This window comes from Sorghum bicolor, chromosome 5 (assembly GCF_000003195.3).
Source record: "Sorghum bicolor cultivar BTx623 chromosome 5, Sorghum_bicolor_NCBIv3, whole genome shotgun sequence".
NCBI lineage: Eukaryota > Viridiplantae > Streptophyta > Magnoliopsida > Poales > Poaceae > Sorghum > Sorghum bicolor.
The window spans coordinates 67,502,662-67,521,498 of record NC_012874.2 but is presented as its reverse complement, the minus strand read 5'-3'; the positions used below and the strand labels follow the sequence as shown (position 1 = coordinate 67,521,498).

Here is an 18,837-nt window from a genome sequence, read left to right as displayed (position 1 = left end):
CATAGACAGTTAATTCCATGACTCATCTTGAGAAGGAAACCCATCCAAGAGACTTTCATCTATATAAAACCCACATCTTCTATCTCTTCTTGAAAAATTGCTATTTCATAAAAAATGCTTATATGGTAAAAGCAGGTAAAACTGTTACGAAACTCTCACTTAAACTAACCTACTGCACTAAGGGTTTTTAGGGATGGGCCGTACACGTTTCTTGAGACAGGCAGCCCCACCGCCTCTAAAGGCCTCCGTTGATGGCTTGGGCCTGTTTAGTTCCTCCATTAGGTGTGAAGTTTTGGCACCAAATCTTTTGGGTGTAAAGTTTTGGCACCAAATCTTTTGGGTGTTATTGGCATTCTAAATTTTGGATGAGATGTTTAGATGCACCAAATTTTTTTTGCATTCTGTAGCGCCATATAGGTGTCAGGCGCAACACGTTTTTGGCAAGTTTTGGCACTCTTAGGCCCCAAATACCAAAACTTTACAAGACCATCTTTTTGCAAACTTTGGAAGTGGTGTTTAGATCCATTTTGTAAAAATATGGACTAAAACACCGATACATTTTTCCTATATTTCTTTTTTTGTTTTCTTACATTGTCTTTTTATCTTTATTTTATTTTATTTTTATTTATTTTTTCTAAGTTTTGTTTCTATTTTTTCATGTGTTCATCCATAAGTTGGTATGTTTATCTTTTTTCTTTCCTTTCTTATATTTTTAATTCTTTTCTTTCTCGTGTGTTTTTTCTTTTTTATTTTTCTTATTTTTTTTGTTTTTTCTATTTCTATTTATTTTTCCTTTTATATTTTCCACTATTTATTTTTTAATTACTATATGAACTATTTTTTATTTTAAAGTTTTTTTCATTTCATGTGTTACATAAGATACATATCATATCATGTGATTGTTGACCTAGTTATTTTCTCTAATTGATCACTTTAATATTTTTTTTTATTTTATTATCTATATAATATGAGATAAATATGATGTTCACATAGTATATATATGATGTCTTATGATGTATTTTGTAGTATTCATATAGTATACATATGATGTTCTATGACGTATTAGTGATGTTCACATTGTATACATGCGTTGTTCTATATATGTTTGTAATATTCATGTAGCACACATTTGATGTTCTATGATGTATTTCATGATGTTTTATGTAGCATACTATGATGTTCTTTGTTGTATTTTGTGATGTTCACCTAGTATACATTTCATATTTTATTATGCGTTTGTGATGTTCATGTTATATACATATGATGTTCATATTGTGATGTTTTGTTTTGCTTCCCTTTTGCTTTTCTCTAAATTTTATTATATCTATTTATGTTATGATATATATATATATATATATATATATATATATATATATATATATATATATAATTTCTATATATTTATAGTTTCTGTTACTATTTTTTATTTTCATGGATATGGTAATACTGATTGAATGAATCTATAACTAGAGTATATTTTTTTATGAAGCTAGAACATTATTTTTCTGAACTTAAAACATTGCTTCTACTCCATAAAAATTGTTTTATCTTCACAAGATAAATATCCGTTATAAAATTTATCTAAATATATTCATGTGAGATCTTGTTTTAAAGGATTTATTGCGAGAAACACGATGGAGTAAAATTGGAATTTAATTTGGACATTTAGTTTAATAGTTATGATTTTTTTAAAAACTTAATACAAATGCTTACGTAAGCATATTCTCAACGTGCTTTTCTTTTTAGGAGCATGGGGTGGCTTCCATTAAATTATTACTCTCTCCGTCCATAAAAAAATCAATTCCTAGAATATATGTCAGTTAAATTTTTTAAAATTTGACTAACTTTATAAAAACAAATAATATATCTATGACATAAAATGAGCCTCTTATGAAAATATATTCTATAATGAATCTAATGATACTAATTTGATACCATAAATTTGACTTAGGACAACTCTAAAAATTGCTTCTTTTGTGGACAGGAAGTACTTTTCTAGTAACAGTGCTCTCACTTGATCTACCCACTGCAAAAAAAGTTAGGAGCGCGCGCTCTATGGCAGCCTCGGTCAGTGCGGGGTTCCGTTCGAATGGCGGGATCCTAGGAGCGCCCCATTCCCGCCTCCGCACCGTGTAGCACTCGAGCCAGGTTTGATTTCGATCCCATGATTTATTTTCTTCTCTTCCGAAATAAACGAGATTTGGGGAGAGAGAGAGACCGGGGAGGGTAGAGTCGCAGGCCGCGGGCGCCACAACATCAAGTTTCATGTATAATCTATTGGTTTTGATTAGAGGAACTGTTTGATTGGTTTATTGTGAGTGATAATGCCACTATATAGTTCGCTGAGCTTAATTGGAAAGAAAGAACATCTCAGCGAACTATATATTGTTGAAATCAGTCAATAGAAAAGTAGCTGAGGATAAAATGTCACTCACTAAGCCCAAGGAGCCTGCCCATCACCACTAAGATGACAAAGGTGAGGAGGATTGGGATCCTTATTCCACTAGGGAACTACTAGAAGAGAGGGTGGGGAGGAAGGGGAAAAGGGGAAATACAACCTGTGATGGGTCTATTTTTGTCACGAATAGAACCTGTAATGCCTGATTGAGTTTTAAGCATGCTTGACTAAGAATACCAAATTATAAAAATAGAAGTATGAACTTTTGCTTTGCAAAGGAACAGCTACATATCGTGGTAATGTTAACATCACAACAGGTATATACCAGCACTAATAAAAGATAAAATAGACCAAGCAGCAACCTCGTGGAACATAACATTGGCTGATAGATATTATATAAATGAAACTGATTACAAAATGTGTCTCAAAGTAGTATAGGATCGGAGGTGCATGTTGCTAAATGTTTACCATATAGCATTGATAATAAAATGCCAAAATAAAATTATGCAGTCGTAGCACATAGAAGAGAACAGAGATAGAAATGCCTTTGCCTCATTCAGACTGAAGGCGCCATCAAGGTATTCAGGCCTTCAAGGAGCGATGTTGACGAAGTGTATTCAGGCCTTTTCAAGGAGCGACCTTGGCGAAGTGGCCCTTGAGGAGCTTCATGCACTTCACCTTGAGCCTGCGGCAGCAATGTTTGTCAGCCAGCTCCAGCATGGCGAAAGCTGCACGTGCGTCGTTCACGTAGTTGCAAAGCATGTCAGCGCAGATCAACTTGAGCCTCCCCATGTCATACCGATCCGCCGCGACAAGCAGATCCTGAGCCATCACAATCTTGTCGTCATCTTCATGTAGCTCAGGGAGGGTGTCGGTGTAGATGAAATGGAGCAAAGCCTTGAACACTCTCGGCTCCATATCGTCGATCTGCACACGAGTGACAGTAGTACTGCTGCCCTTCCCTGCTGGTCCAAAGAACTCGGCCATGAAGGCCCTGGACCGGGTGGCGAGCACCAACTTGTGCGCCGAGAACAGATCGCTGCCAACCTCAAAGGTCACATCGGTTGCCACCTGGCTTGCTAGGAGGTGGCCGAAGTACAGGTTCAGGTCTGGCGGCCGCAGTATTGGAGTGATTTCCTTGACGACGGTGACATCACACTTGACATGGAAACTGTCCCCAATAAGAGGCTCCATCTCCGTATTAAAAGGGAAATAACAGCGGCATTTATCATATCTTGATGTGAAGGCGTAGCAAAATTGGGCCGACGATATGATCTCTCGAGCAAAGGTGAGCAGGGTCAACTCGACTCGCACCTTCAGTACTTTATCTTCAATATGATCTTCATCTAATAGCCACCAGTTGTTATTGAGGAAGACGGCTAGGCAGCCGCTGTCGTCATCCTCTTTTTCGCGGCTTGGGTACAATTTGATGTACCAGCTGTGCCCTCCGACGACCCTGAACCATTCGGATTCGACATAGTCGTCGGTGCGGAACATCTTCTTGGATTTGGAGTAGCCGTCGATCGTCAGGACGTGCGACACGGAAGAGATGCTCCCCGCGGTGCTACTGCTGGTGCCGGCGGGTGTTGGGGAGGCTGCTATGTGGGCAGATGGGTCTGGTAGTCCTCTACATGTAGGTTATTATAGTTTGGTGATCAGTCAAAACCATGAACAAAAACTTGCTAATAAAAACCAAGGATCGATCGGGCAGCGAGCGAGTATATGTATAGATTTTGCACCTGTGCACAGTGAAGACCTCCCCGCCGACTTGGAACGTCCGATCGCCGCCAGGCATTCCACTAGCAACAAGGTCACTGAGAGGTCGATGCAGGTCCGGCGGTGGCACAGCAGGAAACTCCCTGACAATGTACACATCACATCTGATCCGGAAGCAGTCGTCCTTGAGGTGCTTCTTCAGATCTGCCCTTTTTATGAGATCAATACCTAAGCCCCTTGAATCCTCTGCGTTGTAGGTGTGGTTGTAGCCGTCTTGATAATAGTCTCGGTCATCATCCATCAAAGTGAACCTGCATTTTGCCTCGACTTGTTCCTTATGAGCAGAGAGGCACAGAAAGAGGGTTACCAGACCGGCGCTGTACTCGTTGTCACCGCAAGGATAGCACTCGATGTACCAGGTATGCCCTCCGACGTTGAATGTGCTAGATTTGATGCTCTTGCCGACGCCGAGATCCTTGGTTGCCGAGAAGCGGTCGATCTTCCACAGGTGCGACCCAACGATCGTCTCGCCGATGGTGCCCGTGGCAGTGCCAGACGATGCAGCCGGTGAGGTGGCCATAGGCACGGATAGAATGGATGGAACGAGGAGCAAGGATATCACTCTGTAGCGAACAGCAGCAATGGCGCGAGGATGGAATGGATGCAATGAAGCGCGCTATGGTTTGCTGGTGACTGCCAGTACTGCTACTCTCTCGTCTGGCAGAGATCGAGTGGTATATATGATGGCCGGCGTGGTTGTGCCTGCCACAGGAGCCGAGGAGACGCGTTTGACTGAAGTGAGCCGCGTGCAACAGGAGCCGAGGAGACACTTGATTTTAATTCGGTGTAGAGTGCAATGCTTTGGGAAGAAGAGACGCTTGGGAAGACGAGAGGATAAGGGGGTGTTTGGGACTGCTCTTCTCTACGTTTTTCAGCTTCGCTCCACGTTTTTTAGCCAAACGGTTTCAGCTCCACGCACTCAGTTCGAGAAAAAAGGGTGGAGTTGTGAGAGCACCTAAAGAGTTACTCTACGAACTCCAGTTTTTTTTGAGCTGCTCCACGACGGAGTTTATGGAGCAGAGTTCGTGAAGCAGTCCCAAACACCTAAGGGTTGTTCCGTTCAGGATACTATGACAATTAATATTATTGATTTTTTAGATTTTCTTAGAAAAGCCTCTTCTTGAGACTTTTTCTGTGTGCCATTAAGAAAGATGGTAACTTTCTCTGTGTCACTAAAAAGTTGGAGCGGACCAGTATGCCATAACACTTTTCTTTTTTGCCTTACAAGTCATTCAGTCCATATTTAACGTTAACGGTGGCTAACGGCGTTAAAAAATGACTTACATGCCCTCAGGCTAGAGAAGCTGACATAAAATTTTGTTTCCCTCTATGCCACTCTTTTGATAACTTGGTGAATGTCCTAACACTAAATTAATTATCATTGACTAATCTTGAACATAATAATTCAATTAGTATTTAAAATATGCCTTGAAAATTAGATCCGTGATAACTAGAAACACAGGCGCGGCTTTGCCGCGCCCTCCTTGGATTATACCAGTTCATAAGTACATGTTTGAAACAATGATGATCTGCTCTCATTTGAGCTGTGCAAGACCCTGTGCAGCTTAGCCCGTTGTTTAGTTTGTTTAATGAAGCAAGTAGTGTTTTGGGTATTATTGTGTCGTTGTTATTATCTCAGAAATGAAATGTAGCTATATGATCTTCTATATTTCGTAAGACTAACCAACTTAGTAAATCTGTATTACACATGTTTGCATGGGCATTAGAAATTGTGAGTTATCCAATTATCCTATTTCAAATAGGGTACTATAGCTAGTAATTAATATGCATTTAGCAAGGAAGCAAAAGCAAGTATCCTTCGGGAAGCTGTTTGTTTTTCAATGTCATCGACCGCGCTGAGCCCGTCTAAAGGATCCTGGTGGACGACGAGTAAAACAACCTGTGTTCCTTGTTGATATGGGAAGAAGTTTAGAATAGATGTAATGAAGTTAGAAAATAAAGCTAAGTATCACGAAATTAAAATATGGATTTCTCGAGCTAAGGGCATATCACAAAAGATCGATCCAATAAAACTGGTGTTGAAATTTGTAGATCTCTCGGGAATTTATTTCACATTTATTTAAGTTCTGCGCATTACAGTAAATTTTTTTTGGTTAGGCCTTGTTTAGTTCACTCCAAAAACCAAAAGCTTTTCAAGATTCTCTGTCACATCGAATCTTGCGGTACATGCATAGAGTATTAAATATAGACGAAAATAAAAATTAATTGCATAGTTTACCTATAAATCACGAGATGAATCTTTTGAGTATAGTTAGTCTATGATTGGATAATATTTGTCAAATAAAAACAAAAATGTTACACTATCGAAATCCAAAAAAAAATTCGAAACTAAACAAGGCCGAATAACATGTGCAAACTTATTTAAAAAAGGTAGAGGATTATGTTATGAATCTAAAAATAACGATTTTATATTGGCTCTATTGTTATTTTCCTGTGATTTTCACAAGTTAACAGCAAATGCATTCATAGAAGAAACGACCAAACCGCTACAGATCCACATCAAGTCAAATGGGATCTGTTGAGGGCTCGATGGTTTAGGGCAGTATGACACCAGGATTCATTCTGGCCGATGAAATCATATATATAAATAAACTAACGATTTCGGTCGGGAATTGTTTCTGGGTTGACTCAGGGCTCGTTCGGTTAGCTCCTTCCAAGACCAGGATTCATTCCAGATTTACTTTCCTATACAAATTAAGCCTGCTGTTCCAGCTGGATTTTTTTCCAGAGTCTCGTTCCCTGCTAACCGAACGAACGGACCCTCAGGGGAAACGAACAGGGCCTGAAGGAGCTCGAGTTTACCTTGTTGAAGTTGAAGGAGAGCAAAGCTCTGTGTGGGCGTGATCCCCGGCGAAAGTGACGATGGGATACTGGTGGAGCTGGCACTTCGTGCTCTTTTGTTTCTCTTGTTGTGACTCGGAAGCGGCCTTACTCGTCTCCTCGTGCCGAGAAGCTTCCGCCACTGCCTGGACAGGGGTGCTTGTGCCCACGTTGGATGCGTCCGCGTCTCCTCGCCGGTCGCCGCGCGCTCTCCCAGGGAGCACGATGGCCAAGGGCCAAGAAACTTCGCGACACATATCGGATGTGGGAAGCGGACAGAGACCCGGATCGCTACCGCATCCGACGGACTACCTTGCTTGCCTATTGGATCCAACGGCCAACGGGCGACGTGGCCAAATACGGTGCGAGCGTCTCTGGTGCAAGATTCGTCTTTTAAAGATATGTATTTATTACATTTATAAATACTTCATCCATCCTAAAATAAACAATTGAAACCCAAATTATCTAAGTTTGACCAATTTTATAAGAAGGAAAAATAACAACAAAGAAGCATACTGCAAAAATATTATTTTAGGATATACTTATTTAGTACACAATGATACTAATTTAGTGTCATAAATATTAGTGTTTTTTCTATAATTTTGATCAAAAGCTAGAGGAGGTATATATTATAATAAAAGGTAGTGGTCCAACTTTGAAATATCTGATTTCGGATAACCCCAAAAGTTAAAAAGGCTTTTAGAGATGCTCTTATTCTTTTGGCAAAAGGAAAAAAAGGAACTCCAACATGTTAGCAAAGTTGGCAAAAATCAGCTCTCTACGCTGATATATATGCGCGGGACTCGTCCACGCGGATCCATGATTTTTTCGATGCCGCCAGCTTCTCCCTGGCTCGATGTGACTTCTCATGTGCTTGCTTGCCGTCTAGCATCATACAAAAATTAATATATGTTGCACAACAGCTAATGTTCATTAAACTTGATTGTGGGCGCGCCAAGGAACACGCGCGCAAAGAAAGTTCCCACGAGAAAATACTAGATTGTGGGTCTAATTTTGATTTTGCCAAGTTAATTATGACAAACTATTGAAGATCAACCTTTTTTCTTTGACATAATATTTGGGGAGTTGCCAAACTCCAAAGCTTGGAACCCTTCCTAACGGGGGGTTGTGCTCCCGTGGAGTACGGCTGTTACGGCACTCACAATGCAGACTTTATCATGGAGTCTAAAGTTATTTATTACCTCGAACAATGTGGACTTGGAGTCTAAATAAGACTTGGAGTCTTATTTTTTCTACCTCTTTCTTCAATAAATATGCTGCCACATCAGCAAAATACCATAAATAATATATAATTAATTGTTTTGGACTCTGTGATAGAGTCTTGCATTGGGAGTGCCCTTATCGTGATTCTGTTCCTTAAGCCAGAAGTACAAGACATTCTATCTTCATTAATAACAGATACCATATTTATCTGTTTATAAGCCAATAATACGATACATTTGTACTATATAAATAGTTCCAGGCTTTTACGTATACATACAGAAGATGCGGTAGGCGCGCATACTATCTTCTTGTTCCATCATCACAATGGAAACGGCTGTGGCGGCGGCACGGTGGCACGCAAGCTCCGGCCTCACGTCTCTGTCTCAGCGCCTCACGAAGCAGTTCACCGCCTCACATGGCGACGCCGCACGCAACCTCGTCTTCTCGCCGCTGTCCATCTACTCGGCGCTCTCCCTCGTCGCCGCCGGTGCGCAGGGCAAAACCCTGCGCGAGCTCCTCGACCTGCTAGGCACAGGGTCCCGTGACGGCCTCGACGCGAACGTCAGGGCCATGGTGGAGCAGGCCATCCCGGCGCCGGCGGCCAGCCATCAAGAGGGCGGCCCGCGCGTGTCCTACGCGCGCGACGGCCTGCAGGGTCTCATGGACGCCATGGCGTCCAGCCCGAGCTTCTTGCAGGACAACCTGCCGCTGAACAAGGTCGAGGTAGGGGAGTTCTGGGTTCCCAGGTTCAAGATGTCCTACACCAGATCCTTGAGCGAGGACCTCCATGATCTCGGCGTCCAGGCCGTGTTCTCGGGGGCAGCTGAGCTGCCCGACTTGCTGGAGGAAGACGACGAGTCTCATGAGCCACTGTTTCTTGGGAACCTCCTGCACAAGGCTGTGATCGAAGTGAATGAGGAAGGCACGGAGGCGGCGGCTGTTACTGCTTCCGATATGTTTACTTCATGTGGACTGGGGTGGCAGGATCCGCCGCCGGTGGACTTCGTCGCCGACCATCCATTTGCCTTCTTCGTGGTGGAGGAAGTATCTGGTGCTATCCTATTTGCTGGACAAGTCCTTGACCCTACGCGATCATAGTGCTGACTGCTCTCCTGAGCGCAGATATATAGTAAAGCCTTATGGATCTGTTTATCATGGACTTCTCTTCAAATTAATTAGATTATAATAAAATAAAATACCAGAGAATTCAGTTGTTTTGCCTTCTATATAGTCATTTTTTGGTACCTCTTATCAAATTGGTCATTGGATTTGTATTTGAATCATATTACAATAATGGTATGAGCGATTCAGCTATATTGTAAACAATAATTCCTACTCTTCATATTCATTCTACTTGTGGAACCATCTACGGATCTTAAGGCCCAGCTTCGGTTAGAGCGAAACGGTAGTTCTGCACCAGGAACCGTTCCGTGCTAGTACAAACTAATAGACTGTTTGTCTAGTAATCATTTGAAGGAACCGTTCGGCTAAAACGGCCGGGAGCGGGTGAGGAGCGAGAGCTGAGAACAGCGGACGCGACCGCGCCGGCGCCGGCCCCGGAGCCGGCGGCCGGACCCGTCGCCGACGACGCCGTCGCCTTGCCAAAGGCCGCCGGCCGCCGACATGCGAGCATAGCTGCCCTGCCGCGCTAGCTGACGTCAAGGATGTCAAGGGGATGTCGAAGAAGCCGAGGAGGTGATCTTGCCCGGGGCCTGCTGACGGTGTGTCCTGCTGCACCCCATAGGTAAGTCTCAATCTCCATCTCCTATCCCCTTTTCTCTCATGGATCTTGCTGGTCTCTCGTTCGCCCCAGGGATTGCCACCCAGCAGCGTATCTGGCAACGCTTCGCTGCCCCCGTCACCCACTCTGTCCTTGATCGCCATTCCTTCTTCCTTGTGGCGGCTTTCGGCCGGTGCAAGTTCAAACTGTCTACCCCCACTGCTAGTTCGCTTCTCCAAGCAGCTCTCGGGGGCTCTGCCACTCATTTCTTTGTTTCTCAGCTCGGTGAACGTTCTTTTAAGTTCGCCGTTTCCTCAAAACAAGTGGGGTTGTTCATTGCTTCTTTGAAATTTTTTTCTTGCGATGCGTTCAAGGTCTTTTTCTTTCTTTGGGGCAATGGCGGTCCCAACGGGAGAAACGAATATCGAAATTTCCTTAAGGAGGAAGAACTCTCTTGGTCGCATCCCAAATCGTTCAGACGCTCCTTTGCTCAGGTCCTTTCTGGGCAGCCGAGCTCGAGCAGTCATACGCATGATTCGCTTGCCCCCTTGTTGTCCGGCGCCAACGCGATCCCGCTAGGACATAATCGTGCCTTCAGCGCGGCCTCTAGTGCCGAGAAGACTGGCTTGAACTTCTCTTCCTTGGCTCGGCTCCCCGCCGGTGCCGAAACCGTTCCGGTTAGTGCCGCCTCTGGTACAATGGCTGCCGGCCTGAGCTCTGCCCCCTTGGGTCGCTTCCCTGCTGGTACCAATGCCGTTCCGGGCAGTGGCAGCAAGCTCTCCGGCGCCAATGCGGTCCCACTGGGATCGGGTCCAAAGCTCACCGGCGCCAATGCGGTCCCCCTTCAATCTGGTCGGATTTTCCATCATGGCATTCGTGGCTTCCCCAGACTGCCGGTTCTGACGAAACCCAGTGTCAGCAGACAGACAAGGCTCTGCTCTCGTTGCCTGGCCTCTAACCACTGGCGGGTCAACTGTCGTCACCCAATCCGTTGTCACGCGTGCTTTCTTCCTGGCCATATTGCTGCCTCCTGCGTTGCTTCCAAATCTTACAGGGGACAACAAAATCTTGAGGAGCGAGGTCCAGCAACCTCGTTGGTCGCCCCTCGATTCATCTGCCCAACCACCCGATGCAAGGAGGCCTCATTTAAATTCCTCTGGCCGGGATTCCCGGATTCAACGGCCTGTGGCAGCCTGCGGCAATAGCTCTCCCTTGGATGGCCAGACAAGGCCCATTAACACTCTTTGGGCTGAGGCAGATGGAAGAGATAGGTTGAACAGTGCGCCAGACCCAAAATCCTGGCTGCTTTTCCCCTCGACCGCTTCGCCTTCCACCCTCTCCGAGGACACCAGAGCTCTTGCCACTATTTCCCAAGAAAACCCTCCTCCCCCCCTCCATCACCCTCCTCCCCTTCACCTTTGCTTAATCCCAGACCTCAACAACCCGGCTCAAGAGGAAGGCCCGATGGCCTTCCAACGTGCTGATCCGGCGCCGTTCCTGCCTGACCACTTGGAGGTCCAGGATGTGCCGAACCGACGATTCATGACCAGAGCGGTGGCTCCGGTGCGTCCTCTGGCCAGGAACGAGAACCTGGCGATCGTCACCATCGACCCCATCCCTGGTAATCCCATGCACTTTGCTGCTGTTAGAGGGGTCTTAAGAGATTTTTTAAGAGAAGAAGTGCGAATGCCGTACCTAGATATCCAACCAACTAGTCTGGGTCAGGCAATGGTTAGACTGAAGTATGCTCATGCCAGAGACGCGCTTGTTCAGGATAGCCCTCACGTCTTTGACAATGTCTTAGTTACCTTTACCAAGCATGACCGAGGAAGGAATTGGCGTGCGGCAGACTTCAACCATGAGTGCTGGTTACTATTGCTAGACTTCCCTAGAGACTACCTGTCAGAAAGACACATCTATCAAGCTGTAGGAGACTTTGCAAAAGTCCTCCTGGTTCAGCTAGAAGAAGGTTCAGAATCTTCTCTGCTGATAAGAGCCAAGGTCAAAGATGTGGAGCAAGTGCCGCAGTATGTGGTGTTAGAAGACCCTGACACAATCGGAGGAGAAAGTTTCACTATTCAGTGTGAAGTCCTTAGACAGAAACAGCCTTACGAAGAACCACCACCCCAGGACCCTGTCCCTGATAACAATGTTATTGAGCAGGCTCTACCCTTTGATTTCATTGGGCTTGGGCAACCTGTCCATAACCCTGGCAATCAGCTTCAGGGACAAGGACAGGCTGGGTGGGATGCATGGCCTGAAGAAGATCAAGATGTCAACCGGGACTTGGAAGAAGCAGAAGAAATACTGGAGGATATTCAGTTGGCACAGCAGAATATTGGAATCTTTGAGCAACATGGGATTGGTGGCAACGCTGACATGGCTGAGGGTCTTGACCTTAACCAACCGCCCATGGATCAGGACCTTGACCCAGTCATCATAAACCCTGTGGAGAATGATCCTTTTGGACACGGAGAGCAAATTCAATACCTCTTACAGGAACAGGGTGAGGTTTATCAGAACAATCCAGTGGTTCAGGTCGAGGTACATGAACTAGGGGTGGGAATTGGAGCAATGGCCCAAGAAGTAGTGGAGGCACCTCCAGAGGCTGTGCAAGCTCCTGCTGAAATTCCACAGCAGAATCAGCAGGGCCCACCCCTTAACTTCCTAGTGGAAGAATTCTCCCCTGAGCAGTTAATGAACTCAGAGGACCTGCTTGAGAACCAAAGCCAGGAAGAGGAAGAAAATAACTTGGGATCACAACAGAACAGCAGCAGGGGGAACTCTAGACAGAACCAGACTAGCAGGGGGGACACTAGACAGAACCAGATTCAAATTAATGGGCCTCCAGCCCAGGATGTTCAGCAGGACGGATGGGCAGATCATCTGAATCAGTCAAAAGCCCAGGAAACTTTTCAAGCTCTGGAGCAAGCTGTGGGCCCAATGGAAATTGAAAATCACCAAAGAATGTCAGGGCAGGAAGGGAGTCAGAAATCTCATGATAGCAATAACCATTTGCAAATTACAAATAATGAGATAGACCTCCTGAACAACTTTAATCAGATCAATCAGGCCCTTATACCTGATGAGAATCAAGTCTTGGAAGCAATGGTGGCTGATAATTTCCATCAGGAACAATCAATTCAGATTGGGTTGACCTTAACCAGAATAAAAGACAATCAGATGGCATGGTCTCAGGCCACAAATGCAGAAGCAACCAGGCTAAGCACTAGGTTCTTTTCCTCAGGTAACCCTGCAAACCTACAAGTGTCTATCCCTGCTACCTGGGTTAATTTCTTTACTGCCCAACTGTTGGACCCCAATAATTTTGATTGGATTAGGAACATCTTAGCTTCGGGCTTGATTGGTCACCTAGACAGCACTGATTCTGGAATAGTTGATTTCTCTGTCCCTACTTCACGCCCAGAATTTAACTTATCCTGCCTCACAGATTCCCTGGGGAAAGAACAGCAGACAAGTCAGGAATACGCAAAGGAAGCCCCCCCAAAGAAAAGATACAACAAAAGGACTGCAGCAGTTGTGGAGACAGAGGTAAGAAGGAGTCCTAGAATCAAGAACTCTAACAAAGGTTTTAGGCCTGAGGGTTGCAAAGGGAAAATTTGCTTTGCCTGCAGAGTCAAACCACCAACCCTTAAAAAAGAGAATATCAGGAAAATAACAATACAATTCTGCAACCTTGATGACTCTGAGATATGTGATGATTCGTTGCAGGGGAAAAGAAAGAAGGCCTATCCAGTGGCCAGGGCACGCATCACTCTCGCAGAAGTTGAGGTGAGAAAGTCTACGGAAGAGGTAGAGGAGGAGGCTGCTGATATTGCAGGAAAGGAGGTTCAATCAGCACACCAGACAAATGAAGCCAAGGAATGAAGAAGCTCAGAGAAAGCAAGTCTGGAGGGGTTGTCTTCAACCAACACTTGATAGTGGCTTTTGTAGGGCTCTTTTGCTTGCAGAGATAATCTGCCTGAAATTCTTAGCTCAGACAGTAATGTCCAGGGGGCAATGTGTTGTATTAAGTATGGGCTACTTGTTGCCGACTTTTGTGCCTATGAGCTACCGTTCAGAACTTAAGTCTGTTGTTAGCCTAGTGAAGTATGGTCGGGTTTCAGGGCTGCTGTTCTTAAAATGTTTACCGTTAGCCCAGGATAGAGGGCAGAAAAGAAAGTCCAACCATGCAGTTTAATCAATGAATACAACGATTAATAGAAGTTGGAACATCCTGCACTGGAACGTGAGGGGCTTAAACTCAAAGGAAAAGTGGAATCCAATCAGAAATAAGATAGTAGACCTTGCTGTTGATATCATCTGCCTCCAAGAAACAAAAAAAGACAGTTTTGATATAGCCTTCCTAAGGAATATCTGCCCTCCAGATTTTGATAGATTTGAATACTTGCCATTAGTAGGAGCCTCGGGTGGGATACTCACAGCTTGGAAAAGCAAACTTTTCAGTGGAGAACTTATTTTTTCCAACGAATACGCGATCTCGATCCAAATGAGCTCAATGCACAACAATGATTCCTGGCTTCTAACAAATGTTTATGCTCCATGTACTGATGAAGGAAAGAGACAGTTTGTGAACTGGTTCAAAAACATTCAAACTCCCCACGAAGTGGACTGGTTGGTGGTTGGCGATTTCAATCTCATGAGAAAGCACGAAGATAGGAATAAGGAAGGGGGTGATAGTTCTGAAATGTTTCTGTTTAACAGTGCCATCAGCTCCCTTGGTCTCAATGAAATTATTTTACAAGGAAGAAAATACACCTGGTCAAACATGCAATCAAACCCTCTGCTCCAAAAGATTGATTGGACCTTTACCTCTAACTCCTGGAACATCAAATTCCTAGATACCTCGGTTAAAGGCTACGATATGACACCCTCTGATCATGCTCCCTGCCTGGTAAAAGTTTCAACCAAGATTCCAAAGACCAAAGTCTTCAGATTTGAAAATTGTTGGCTTAGATTGCCAGGCTTCCAACAAATTATATCTGATGTTTGGAATGTGCCAACGCATCACCTTGATCAGGCAAAAAGCATTACGGCGAAGTTCAAAAAATTGAGGAAAGCCCTGAAAGAAAAGCAAGCTTCAATGGCCCACCTGAAAACAGTCATCTCAAAAGTAAAACTGGTAATCCAGTTCCTTGAATTGCTAGAAGAATATAGAGACCTTAGTATGCTCGAATGGAACTTTAGAGCTATCCTAAAAAAGAAACTGACCGAACTCCTAGAACAACAGAAGATCTACTGGAGACAAAGAGGGGCAATAAAATGGATAAAACTCGGAGACGCAACAACCAAATTCTTTCATGCAAATGCAACAATAAAAATGAGGGGTAATCTGGTGAATCAACTACAGAAGCAGGATGGTTCTATCTTAACTGCACACAAGGACAAAGAACAGCATATCTGGGAAGAATTCAAGGAAAGATTAGGGACAAAAGAAGAAACAAGGTTTGGCATCAACCCAGACACAATACTTCAGGCAAGCAATGACCTTGAGACTTTGGAGGAGCCCTTTACTGAAACAGAAATTGAATCAGTAGTCAAACTTCTACCAAATGACAAATCACCTGGTCCAGATGGTTTCAGTAATGAATTCATGAAGGCCTCTTGGCAAACTGTAAAGGTGGACATTTTTAACCTTTGCCATGCCTTCCACAACCACAATGTCTGTCTGAGGAGCATCAACACTTCTTTCATCACCCTAATCCCCAAATCACATAACCCGGTTTCGGTCAATGACTACAGACCAATCTCCCTCCTTAACACATCAATGAAGCTGATAACCAAGCTGTTGGCCAACAGATTGCAAATGAAAATCACTGATCTAGTGCACAAAAATCAATATGGGTTTATAAGGCAGAGAACAATTCAAGACTGCCTGGCTTGGTCTTTTGAATACCTTCACTTGTGTCATCACTCAAGAAAGGCAATAGTCATCATTAAATTGGATTTCGAGAAAGCGTTTGACAAGATGAATCATAAAGCAATGTTGACAATCATGAAAGCAAAAGGCTTCGGGCAAAAATGGCTGAATTGGATGAAGTCAATCTTCACATCTGGAACATCTAATGTCCTGTTAAATGGAACACCGGGCAAAACAATTCATTGCCTGAGAGGGGTCCGGCAGGGGGATCCGCTATCTCCCTTGCTCTTTGTTCTTGCGGCGGACTTCCTACAATCTCTGATCAATAAAGCCAAATGCATGGACCTGCTGAAACTTCCCATTCCCATGCAGACAAACCAAGATTTCCCTATCATTCAATATGCCGATGACACTTTAATAATAGCAGAGGGTGACACAAGACAGTTGCTAATCCTAAAGTCAATCATCAACACCTTTTCTGAAGCAACGGGGTTAAAAGTCAATTTACAAAAATCAATGATGCTGCCAATAAACATGGATGAGGAAAGGCTGGATACTCTGGCAAGAACTTTTGGGTGCTCCAAGGGCTCCTTTCCCTTTACCTATCTAGGTTTGCCTCTTGGAATCACTAAACCAACCATTCAGGATTATCAACCACTTATCAACAAGTGTGAAGCAAGACTGGGATCAGTGGCTACTTTCCTCTCAGAAGCTGGCAGGTTAGAACTAACAAATGCAGTCTTTACGGCCCTGCCCACCTTCTACATGTGCACCCTAGCTATCCCAAAGTCTGTAATTCACAAGATAGACAAGTTCAGAAAACACTGTCTGTGGAGAGGAAATGGCATCAATGCCAGGAAACCACCTAAAGCAGCCTGGAAATTGGTTTGCAAACCGAAAAATGAAGGGGGGCTAGGTGTGATTGACATTGAAAAGCAGAATGAGGCTCTTCTAATGAAAAACTTGGACAAATTCTTCAATAAAAAAGACACCCCTTGGGTACAGATGATATGGGACAAGCACTACGCAAAGGGCAAACTTCCAGGGCAAATCAGAAAAGGATCTTTCTGGTGGCGGGACATCCTCAAGTTACTAGACCCTTACAAAGAAATGTCTCTAATCCAAATGAAAGGTGGAGAGTCAATTGTGTTCTGGCAGGACAAGTGGGGGATGCAAAAGCTAAGGCTAGAAATGCCAGAGCTTTTCTCCTTTGTCCAACATAAATTTCTCTCAGCAGCGGAAGTCTTGGGCCAGGAGGACTTCACACGGCTTCTACAGCTACCCATCTCTGAAACAGCATTCCATCAGTTACAGCAGCTCACTACCAGGATTGATAATCTCGAACGGACCCAGGAACAGGATCAATGGAAATACAAGTGGGGAAATAACTTCAGTGCAACAAAAGCCTACTCTGAATTGATGGGACATCAGCAAATCCACGAAGTCCACAAATGGATATGGAAAAGCTTCTGCCAGCCAAAACACAAGGTCTTCTTCTGGCTACTGATCAAGGATAGGCTCAGTACATGTAACATCCTAAAACGGAAAAATATGCAGTTACAATCCTACAACTGTGTACTATGCCTACAGAATTCTGAAGAAACAACTAGTCATCTATTCCTTCACTGTGCTTATGCTAGGCAGTGCTGGCAATTGCTGGATATGGATATCCCACCTAACTCGGACTTCCCGGAGATTACAGACCACTTCAAGCACGGCTTTAACAACCAATTCTTCATGGTCACAACCATCCTCTTGTGCTGGGCGATCTGGTCAACAAGGAATAACCTGATTTTCAGAGGAATACAGCCAACTATTGAGGGGACGAAAGAAATATTTAAAAGGGAACTCTTGTTGCTTGAGCACAGAGTAAAGGCTTCCAACAGTTCTCAGTTTCTTCAATGGATCCAACTGCTTGTTTAATCAGCCGCCTCCCTTTTCGTCCAGCTCTTCTGTTGCTTCTACTTTTTTTGGTTTTTCTCCTTTCTTTTGCTGTTCCTTAGTTCTTCTTTAGTTTTGTTGTTCCTGGTGACTCTATTTATTTTTCAATAAAGTTTTTACCTGTAGGGGCCAAGGCCCCTCCAGTTCTCCTCAAAAAAAAAAAAGAAATCATTCCCATGCAACCGAACCAGGCATTAGTCGGCTAATGATCCTAATCTATCCATATCAGACAGCCTTTTGTGATCCTCTCCTTTTCGAGTCTCCTAGGTAATTCTTGAGTGGTATTGAAGCGTATAAAAGGGTAACCATATCTGTAAATTCGTCAGACATGCTTCTGCAAAGTGTGGATTCACATAATTGTGATGTAATTCTTCGTTTATCCGATTGTGAGATACTTCTGTAACATGTTTTGCATGGCTTAGATTTCTAAAACAGTGATGGAATTAGTTCATCTATGGTTTAGTACTTCGAGTCTAATTTTGAAAGTTGCCTTTTGGATTGTGAGTGGAATCACTTTTGGATTCTGGAGTCCAGCAGGTTACTCCATAGGAATTCTGACCTTCTAAGCTCCTCAAAGCTGTGTGAATATCGGCTCTAGAACTTGTATGAGAGAGTAGTAATTTGGAGCTGGTAGAGAGGAGCATTTCTCTCTATAAATGGGTCTTGTTGTGGAACTCTCAAATGGCTGTGAGCACTTTATTTAGTTTGATGGGAGTAGAGAGATGATAAGAGTTTCATCATGGGAGTAGAGAGAGTTTCATCCCCATGAAACTCACTGCACTATTTTCAAAAATATGGATGTGTTAGAAATTGGGTCATCAAACCTCCATTGAGGATGGTCTAATAATTTCTTTTGGCATGCAAGGTGTCCACCTCAACAGTCCATTATCATTGGCAATCAAAGTTCACTAGCACAAAAATTATGAAATCCACGTCAGGAGACACATCATCCACTATGGGGCTCCACGATTATGCTAATATATATATATATATATATATATATATATATATATATATATATATATATATATATATATATATATATATATATATATA

At 43.8% G+C, this 18,837-nt stretch overlaps 2 protein-coding genes across 2 annotated transcripts; one reads left to right on the top strand and one right to left on the bottom strand.

The window, feature by feature from the left end:
• LOC8079115 (BTB/POZ and MATH domain-containing protein 3) lies at window positions 3,026-4,694 on the bottom strand. Its single transcript, XM_002449835.1, has 2 exons — window positions 4,138-4,694; window positions 3,026-4,025 (listed from the first exon to the last, which is right to left on the bottom strand). The coding sequence occupies exons 1-2, from the start codon at window positions 4,692-4,694 to the stop codon at window positions 3,026-3,028; spliced, it is 1,557 nt and encodes a 518-aa protein (XP_002449880.1).
• On the top strand, window positions 8,709-9,337 carry LOC8079114 (putative serpin-Z6A). The gene has a single exon (XM_002451092.2). The coding sequence runs from the start codon at window positions 8,810-8,812 to the stop codon at window positions 9,335-9,337; it is 528 nt and encodes a 175-aa protein (XP_002451137.2). The 5' UTR covers window positions 8,709-8,809.